General features: G+C 43.1%; 1 protein-coding gene across 2 annotated transcripts in view; it reads left to right on the plus strand.

Moving 5' to 3' along the window:
* pacsin3 (protein kinase C and casein kinase substrate in neurons 3) overlaps window positions 1-8,253 on the plus strand; it is a 29,905-nt gene extending 21,652 nt beyond the window's left edge. For both annotated transcript variants that reach the window (XM_076734162.1, XM_076734154.1), the window contains 3 exons: window positions 2,401-2,543; window positions 3,955-4,124; window positions 6,207-8,253. In XM_076734162.1, coding sequence (XP_076590277.1) covers window positions 2,401-2,543; window positions 3,955-4,124; window positions 6,207-6,322 — 429 coding nt within the window. In that variant the 3' untranslated portion in view covers window positions 6,323-8,253. The remainder of the gene's footprint in view (window positions 1-2,400; window positions 2,544-3,954; window positions 4,125-6,206) is intronic.
* Window positions 8,254-10,134: the final 1,881 nt, after the last annotated feature.

The following is a 10,134-nucleotide window of genomic DNA, read 5'->3' on the forward strand; positions in this document are numbered from 1 at the left end:
AAACGTTTGAAGAGTGTCATGAAGACAGTTTTCCTTTCCTCTTCTGGTCTCAGGAACAGTTAATCTGCCTCTCAGCTGATATGAAACTGGCCTTGTGCCTCAGTTTTTCAGCTCAGCTCTTCCTGCTGATATCTTTTTGTTTATCAGAGAGTTTGTTTCTTCTCTGTCGTAGACCAGCTCTCCACCATCTGCAGTTTTGTCTCATGTATGTCGAAAAGCTCAGATTTTCTTGTTGTCATCTTTACATTTATCTGCTCTGGAGAGCTTTTTGAAAGCTTTCATTTTAAAATATCTGCGTCAGTGTTTGAGCTTCAGTGAATACTCACAGTCAGAAGAATTTTTTCCTGGAGTTAGAAACAGGACGAGTGAGACGTCTGCTGAGAGTGTCTTTCTTTAAAATCATTTCCAGAGAGGTTTTGTGAATGCAGCCTCAGGATGATGCGACTGATTACGATCAGTTCCACGTAGATGTTTCCACACCCTCTTCACTCTCTGCGTTCACCATGAAAGAGTCACTGCATTGTTCTATTTTCTGTCCGTAAGAAGATCTGCAGACCCAATTGTCAAGTCATAATGGAGATACAATCGTCTGGATTCCTGCCTCCCACCCTCACTTTCATTTTTGGCAGCTACACGCTGACTCTGTGTGTGTGTGTGTGTGTGTGTGTGTGTTTGTGTGTGTGTGTGTGTGTGTGTGTCGACCTGGATCCTAGAATTTCAAATCATACAAAAGAGTCGACATATAATACGTAAAATGTACAAAGTGAAGCACAGAAAGTCTGTCTGAAGATCTCAGATTTGTCTTTTCTCTGCGTTTGATATATAAAAATCAGATGTGGGAAGGATTGTTCACACTGCAGCTCATTCAGACCGACGAGTGTGTGCTCCTTTAGCACAGATCATGTCGGCCGTGTCCCAAACAAAGGCTGTCGAGTGGCAGCACGTCAGTTCAGAGCTGCAGTGTCGTTCATTTAAGGTCAACAACTGCAGGGAAAGATCCCAAAACACGCGAGGTTTTATAGGCACAAAGAGACAGATGTTGACATTTGAAAGCCAGAACTTCATGTTTTGAAAGATCAGCACAAATCAGTGGAGCTCTCAGCTGTTTCTCTATCTGTTATCGATGGGAAGAGAAGGCCAAGTCTCATTTCTATCAGTGAGGGAAGACAAAATAATAGGAACGTCTCTCGGTATGAGGCGAAACAGTTCAACAGCAGCACAAACTCCGTCCTCCAAACACCTGTGAGACACTTTCAACAGAAACTGAACGTTACAAACATCATGACAGTGGAACTCGTTGCAGATCTGTGGTATTAGACTGCATTAGGTTTAGCTTGGTGGGTCTGAAAAGGGGCAGCTGGGTGCGTTTTGTTGCCGAAAGCTCTCACCTGACCACATGAGAGGTTACTGAAACTCTAACCGTTGCTGCTGTGACAAACACATTAACATTAACACACAAGTTTGACCTTGTTAGGTTTCAGTGTAATAATAAAGAATGGCAGCTGAGGCCTGAACAGAATGGAGGTTGTGTTGATGGAAGGTCACAAACAGCTTAAAGGATAATTCAGCTGTTTTTTGAAACACGTACAGACCAGGAAGTTAAGAGTTTCAGCGTCGTAAGCGGTGCGAATCCTTCGTGTAATGACGGCGTGAACTCTGCTGTGCCCCCCCCCCCCAGTTTCTCCAGGACACCAAAGTAAAGAGAGATGCTGGCAGAAAGAAATGAATCTCTTCTGTCCTCTGAGGAATCTCCCAGCGTTCCCACAGCGCTGCTGACACGCAAACAGAGAGCCATTGTCCCAACACACACACACACACACACACACACACACACACCTCCTGTCGGGCTGATCGTGTGGAGGTTGTTCTGTACTCAGACTGTAAATAGCAGTAACTGTACCTCCAGCCTCCTCCTGTCAGCACCCAGTTATTATGAGCAGAGTGAGTCTGTTTGTTTTTGTCTGGCTGTGTTCTGATTGGCTCATTGATTATCCACCACAAGGCCACAGTCTTCATTAACCCAGCCACTAAAGGCAGTGAATGAATTTCCTTTAATTTCCCAAGATCCTCTGAGTCAGAAAGTCTTAAAGAATGAGACTTTGTGCTTGAGGCTTTATGAATCCAACATTACTTCATAAACGTACTGAGAAGAGAAGAGAGGAGCAGGAAACAGCAGGAGGAGCTCCTGCTGAGGTTTCATGTTATTCAAAGGCTGCACTGCCACAAAGAGCAACACACACAACACACAGGGTACAAGTTGATAAGTGCAGGTGAGTCAGCTGACTGACTCGTTAATGTCACGTCAGTATCTGTTGGACGTTTGTAGGAGGCAGAAAATCCTGCTTCAGTTTGATCAGACCAGTTTAAAACCGTGTGTGTACGTTCTGCTCCTGTTTGCAGGAGTGGTCTCCGGATGCGAGTCGCTCCATCAGCAGGAAGGTGCGAGGCGGACACTCTCAGGACAACGTGGTCACCCTCACCAACATCGTCCCCTCAGGCGGAGACGACGTCCCGCCGAGCCCCATCACCGTGGACGCCAACAGGTAAGAGGACGCACCTGCACGTCAGCTGCAGACGAGTGATCGGCGTTATTACCACGCTGGATTAAAGGACTGCAGTCAGTGTGTGTGCGCGTGTGTGTGTGTGTCTGTGTGTGTGTGTTTGTGTGTATGAGTCAGAGACAAGTACAGAGGCAGCAGGTAGTTTAGTTTGTTACCTTGTAGTCACCCTGAGGAGTTAACATCCTGCACACAACACGCTTTAATTAGTATCTAGAAACCTGTGTCTGTATGCTGTCCTGTGTGTGTGTGTGTGTGTGTGTGTGTGTGTGTGTGTGTGTGAATTAGAGATGTTGTTACCATATTTAGCCATATTTACCGTATCATGCTTACAACCCCCACAAGCACTTGCACTAAAAAGTCTTTGAAAACGTATTTTAACGTATTTTGAAGGAATTGAGGGACGCCAGCAGGGGTCTCAGACTACCTGTGGACCACTGGCCAGGTTGTTCTCTCCTGGAGGAGACGCTTGAACTCACAGTGGAGAAAAGAAACGCTGCAGATTCATCATCATATTGGTCCACATGTTGAGTAAATCTGCTGAGTTGTGCCTTGCTGGAAAATCAAATGATTGCTCTTGATTAAAGAAAAATCTAAATTGCAAAGAAAATTCTGAAAAATACTTGGATATAATCAGAACTCATGAACTTGTGGATGGCTTCATGAAATGATCTCAGGTCTGATCGCTGGAGGCGTCTGTATTGTAGCATGCTGCTCTGCTCTGTGCTAGTTCTCCAAAGTGCTAGCACAACACTGTTGCTAGCACTCAAGAGGGCTAGCAGATATGCTAATGCTAATATTGTCCTCCGGTCGTCTGTAATGTGTCGTCTGCAGCTAGTATGTGTTGAAAATGGCTGAATATTCAATAAAGACTGTGTTGTACTTTGCTTCAAGAGTCAATAAACTTGTAGTCCAGGACTTTACAGACACCTTGAGTAAATGCATTTTGATTTATTTAACACGTTTTAATGTTGCAGAGGTTTAAGTTACAAATCTGTCAAAGTCGCATTTCTTTTGTTCCACTCAGGAAGTGTTTGATGGAGCTGTGTGTTACGTACATTTAACAGTTAAAATCAGGGAAAATAAGACCAGTTTAAAGCTGATATAAAGTAACTGCAACTGTATTTAAATTTTCATTTAACCTAATTTAACTTAATTGTATTTGTGCTTGAACAGAGCACACAGTCGATTTCAAAGGTTTCAAAGAACCATCACTTCTGCTGATGAACGTGTTAATTGGATTTTTCCCTCTGTGATTGTACTCGTCTGTAACTCATAATGCTGCGTTCAGGTGCAACACGCTTTTTCAGAATCATAAGCAGCATTTGGTGGTTTACAGGTGAACCTTTCAGACTGCATGACGCTCTGTCTCTGTGTCCACCTCGTCCTGTCTCAGGGTGAAAGATTATTCGTCAGACTGGTCGGACGACGAAAGTCCTAAGAAGGTGCTGGAGGTGAACGGCGTCGGGGAGGCGGAGGACGAGGAGGATCAGGTAGAGGCGGTGCGAGTCCGAGCGCTCTATGATTACACGGGCCAGGAGGCCGATGAGATCAGCTTTAAAGCAGGTATTAACACTTACTAATGCTGACGGAGGAGAGGCATCACAGGGGACGGCGTCCATCGCTGGTTTGCATGAAGATGCTAATCAGAATGAGAAAATTTATATCAGCATTGAAACTGATTTGCACATTTTGTGAAATTACAGCTTTGATGAATCTGAGAAGTTTAATCTTGGTCTTTTAAAAAGTTTATTATGAGATGTTTTTGGTCTTCCTAGTCACCTGTGATGCCTCGTTCTAACACATTCACACACACTCATGTCAAACACGTTGTTTCAGACATGATGACCAAATGCAGAATGACTGTAATGCAGCGAGGACACACCTGTAAAACACACACCTGTAAAACACACACCTGGTCGATCCTTCCTCAGTCTGCACGTCAGTCGCTGCTGTGAAGCGCTCAGCTTCCTGCTGGAGGTTCAGTGAACCTCACACAGATGACGGAAAGGTGAAATGAGAGCTGGCTGTCGTCTGTGTTTAGAGCACGAAACTGACAAACAGCTTAAAGCTAATTTAACTTTTCTGGACACTAAAGAGGATATTTTTATCTAAAATTCTCTAATTTTATAAAATTATCCTTGTGTTGATGTGAAGCTGTTTTATTTCTGTCTTAAACTGGATCCTAACAAACATTTCACATGTAAAATATAATGAAGTGTGTGTTTCTGCTGCAGCTGTGACAGATGTGAAGTGTGAGCAGCTTCACATCTGATGTCGGTTTGAAAATAAAAGCCTCTCCAGTTAGTCAGACGATTGATGCTTTTATTTTGGTGGAATAGTTTCCTCTTTTGTCTCAGCCAAGAACTCGGCCGTTCTTGTTGGAAATAAACCTCTGAGTGGTTTTATCTTCCTGATCCGCTGGATGTTCCCACGTCTGTCTGAATGCTAACTGTGTGTTTCATCCTCACTGATTTGATGTCATTCACCTGTTGGTCAGGTGTTTGATGAATCACTCTCATTAGATACACAGTACTCGATGTGTACAAATGTGTGTTGTGTTTACTGCCTCTGAAGAGGAAGAAAGCTCATTCATGTGTCTTGTTTTTCTGCTGGCTCTCATCAGTCCTGCTCATGCTAACGCTACCAGCAGCTTTGTGTGAGAGGCTCAGCTCTCCGTTAGCTCTGTTTGATCTCCACGAACTCCTGAAACATATCAGGTTGTTTAGCTGCTAATTGCTCCTCTGTGCTCACCTGCTCGTCTCTACCTGTGTGTGTCTGCTGATTACTGACGAGCAGGTAGAGGACTGTGGGTTTGCATCAGACCTATGAGGAAAAACAGATGCTGCTTTACACCAATATATTTATTATTATGCACCCAATCACATCTCTCTGTAGCAGGAGGCAGAGTTATGTTCATAATAATCTGTGAAATGTGTGACACTCTGTCTCCACATCATTTATTTATAATAAAAACAATCAGAAAAACCCTCTGCTATGACAAATGCAGCATAAAGCTAACTCTGACAGAGACCAATGAGAACAAGAAACAGGAGTCGCACAAAGGACCATGGGAATAAAATGGATTGTTTTCAGTGTGTTTGTTGTCCCACCGGGGCAGGAAATGTGTTTCTGTCCCACTGAATAAGACCGTAAAGTCCTCTTTGGGTTGATGAGAGTGCTGAGACTGCAGATCAGGCAGCTGATTAACTCTGGCACAGTTACAGAAATGTAGATTCACACGGTTTGTCCTTCTGATAAGACACGAGAAGCAGGACTGAACCGTAATAAAAGAGGCTGAAAAGCTCTGCGGAGCTGCAGACACGGTGATAACTCTCAGGTCTGGATGGGGACGCACTTCTCAGCAGGTTGGCCCTGGTTGGCCAGGCTGACTCTGGGGCTTTAGTCCGTCCTCTGCGGGTGGTTGTGCCTCCTGGGGGTTAGAGGGACGCTGAATTAATGGGACCTGATGGGACCTCAGAGGGAGACACCTTAGTTTGGAAAAGCTTAGCAAAGGTCAGCTCTGCTTATCCTGAACCGGGACCAGATGACTGATAACCGGGGACAGGTGGCGTCTCCTCCTGTGCTGTGATTCTGGTTGTATGAACTCGCTGACAGTGAACTGACTTTCTGTCGTCTTCCTTCCAGGCGAGGAGCTGCTGAAGCTGGGCGAGGAAGACGAGCAGGGCTGGTGTAAAGGACAGCTGAGCAGCGGCCAGGTCGGCCTCTACCCCGCCAACTACGTCCAACTGGTTTCTTCCTGATGTCCCGCCCTCTCTGATCACCCAGCCAATGGTACACTCAAGATGCCAGGACCAATCAAAAGCTATTAGTGCGGCCATGTAGACACACCCTCTGAGACCAGACGGTTTTCGGTTACTGACTGTTAAACTGTTTTTTTTCGTTGTTTTTGAAAAGCAGCCAGTGGAAAAGTCCACTTGTTGTGAAAGGCTGTTTACTCAGCCGGAGGTCGACGACATTGTTGTTTGAAAGAAGCTCAACAGGCAGAGAGACGTCTCCGGAGGCAAAGACTGCAGGACAACATGGACATAAAGACACACGTCGACTTCTGTCTAGTTTTATCAAACTCTGGATTTTGGTTTTCCACTTGCTGACGTTTTTTTCAGTCAGTAGATTCAGACAGTCATTAATCAAAGAAGACTGGGATGAGCAGCAATCAGCAACCACCACGGCTGACTGTGATTGGCTGAAACAACTGTCAATCAAGCAGACACACCCCCAAGACTTGATTCTTTTTAAAGAAATACTTCGACACTGTTCAGTCACTTTGTCGTTGTGTTAGATGAGAAGATCGATAAAGCCAGCAGCTGTTTAGCTTAGCTTAGCTTAGCTTAGCTTAGCTTAGCATAAAGACTGGAAGTCTTTCTTTTGTCCTCACATTGTTCTCATTCAGTAGTAATTAATACAGTATCCTGCATACATATCAAGTAGGTACATGTTTGGAAGTGGGAGGATCTAATTCAGGCCACCTGATTGGTTCTCGTTTCCCACTGACAGTCTGACGTGACTCAGTGGATCGGATCATCATGACACTCTCACGGTTGAATCATCAGACCGAAGGATTAACAGCCACATTACAAACGTCTGGTTCGGTCATAAAAAGGTGGAGCTACAAGCTTCTGCAAACCTGAAGGTTTCAGCACGAAACGTCCAATCACAAGCTTCAAACTCTGACGAGTGATGCGAACAGCATGGAAGCTAAAGATCAATGTTTAGAGGAGAGAGCCAGGTTAGCTGTGTTTAGCCTTTATGCTAAGCTAACCAGCTGCAGGCTGTAGTCTTGAGTGAAACATGAGAGAGACATTTCAGAGGATTTCATTCTGGATGCAGCATCTAGTGGTCATGAGAGGAACTGCAGCTCTTCGTCATCATCCTCAGCTGTGGTGGTTGCTAAAAAAAAAAAAAAAAAACCCAGTGAGAGACTGTCAGTGCCTTTTAGTCAGTGAGGCCAGAAATGTTGCAGCGCCGCCCAGCTGGTGACCTCCAGTCTGATCCCAGTGGAACCAGTAGACCTCCTGTCACCTGGACTTTTTCACTCTGACTCATTTAGCTTCATCGGTATGCTTCGGTTATGTTGTAGATTTTTTTTTTAGGTGTGACACTGAATTCACTTTCTTTCCTCCTTTGGTTTTTTTAATGTGATAGCTGTATGTTTATATCGAGTCAACTGATTGATTATGGACAATTCAAGTGTTGCTTCCTGTTCCTTTGAATATTTTTTAAGAATAGCGTTTTTACAGTCAACGTATTTACTTTCTAATTTATTTTCCTCGTTAATTTAGCTTCTTTTAGGCTGACTAAGGCAGGGAGAGTAAAGTTGACTGTTAGATTTGGGTCATTTAACCTGTGGAAGGTGGTCTGTCGCTCGTTTGTTCTGCTGTGCTGCATCGTGAAGCACACGCACCTCAAACATCTGAAATAAGATAATATTTTGTGCGGTTTTCGGGTTTTCATGTTTAAGTTTGTGGTTTGTGTGTGAGGGAGCCTCCTCTGTCCTGCTGATCCGAGCATCGCCTCAGCTAACCCTGTAGACGTCCAAATGATAAGAGAGATGGTAGAGAGAGAAATTAACGCTGCTGTGCTTCTCCTTTGATTCTTTCCTTTCTTTAAAAGACTGTAACTTGTTCAGTACATGAAGTGGGAGGCAACAATAAAGAGCTTTCTGCAGGTGGAAGGTTTGCAGACTTTCTTTTGTCCTAAAACGTCTGTCCAGTTGAGAAGTGGGAGGAATCATTTCAGACCTTTTTCCTGCTTCTGGAAGTTAAAGTCCCATTCATATTTCCCATAGACTTCCACAGCTGGGATCGTCAGTAAAGTCTCACAGTGGATTCATCAGTACAGAAGATTAACAGCTGCTTTAGAAAATATCTGGTTCTTTGATGAAATGTCTAAGTTACAAACATGTGTAGATGAAAACTTAAATGATTCCCATGGTGCATTTCAGCAGGAAACGTCCAATCACAAGACGTCTACTGAACTGAAAACACATTAAAAATTATATTTGAGAATTTGGGTTCACAGATAAGCAGCAAATGATATGCAGAAGTGCTCCACCTGTGCGTCACATGAGGGGGTCTATGGGAACAATGAGTGGGACTTTGTGCAGCTGTGTGGAGCATCTGTTTCCCAGGTGAGTCAGCAGGTGGTGTCTCTGCTCTGGGAGGACGAGGTGGTCCAGAAGGTTTGACATCGGCTTCGTTTGAGTGACGGTGGTGCCATCTGGTGGAAGGAAGCAGCTGTTTGTAGTCAGGTGAACCCTTAGTGACATCACTTCCTGTAACTCACCGTGGACGTTGTGGATCAGTGACAAGGTACGTACTTATTATCGAGTATTTGACTGTCGTGTCTTACTTAACTAAAGGATCAGAGTACTTCTACAAAACTCCATGAGGAGGATATGAGTTACAGGTGGGCAGTGGTGGAAGAAGTACTTAGTAAAAGTAGTAATTCCACACTGTAGAAATACTGTTAAAAGTAGTCCTGCATTCAAAATTTGACTTAAATATACTTGAAGTGCTAAAAAGTAAAAATACTCATTATTGAGAATTGTGTCTATTATGTTACTGGATGATTATTATTGATGTGTGTTCACTTTAATGTTGCAGCTGTTGAAGGTGGAGCTACTTTTTATTATTTTTTGTACTGCTGCGTACTTTCCACCATATTAGAAATACCTCCAAATAAACTTCAGTCCAGTCCAACACCAGCGCAGAGTACAGCATCACTGATGACCACTGAGTCCAACTAGTACAACAGTGTAGAAATACTCCGTTAGAAGGTTTTACTCAAGTAAGAGTACAAAAGTATTAGACCAACAGTAAATACTTCTGCAGAATGGCCCGTTTCAGAATAATCTTTATAATACTGTATTATACGTGCTGATGCATTAATGTGTTCATCACTAATTTTAATTACTTTATACACTGCTTTGCTCTGAGGATCAGTACTTTCATCCTGACTGATAATAATACATCAGAATGTATTTGTACTGTGTATTTTGTATAATAATCTGCACTGTAACTTGTGATTAAAGTTATCAAATCAATGTAGTAAAAAACACAATATTTGTCTCATATTTAAATCGTAGTAGAGTAGAAGTATAAAGTAACATAAAACGGAAACACTCTAGTAAAGTGAAAGTACATTAATGTCATACTTGAGTAAATGTACTTTGTACCGCTGCCTGTCATCTCTGACACTTCAAACATCGCATTAAAATGAGTAAATGAGTAAATTAAACACTGCAGTACTTTTAATGCCCTCGAAATGATCTTTCCATTTCTTCAATTATTTCCTCAGTTTTTCTTTTTTTTCACTTTTCATAGTGTTTGTGTTAGTTTGTGTAACTGCTGCTGTTCCGTTCAGGACAGAAATAAGATCATGAATGTCACAGAATTTAATGCAGTGTAACGCCTCAGATTGTACCTTCAAACTGAATATACGTGATAACCTGGTGAGTAATACACGTTATACCTGTTTATCTTTGCTCTTTTTCTTATTTTCAGACCCTCTGAAGCATCACAAATATTTAAAAAGACTCCAGTTGAGCCAAAGA

Source organism: Chaetodon auriga, chromosome 1, assembly GCF_051107435.1.
Source record: "Chaetodon auriga isolate fChaAug3 chromosome 1, fChaAug3.hap1, whole genome shotgun sequence".
In the NCBI taxonomy this organism is placed as follows: Eukaryota; Metazoa; Chordata; class Actinopteri; order Chaetodontiformes; family Chaetodontidae; genus Chaetodon; species Chaetodon auriga.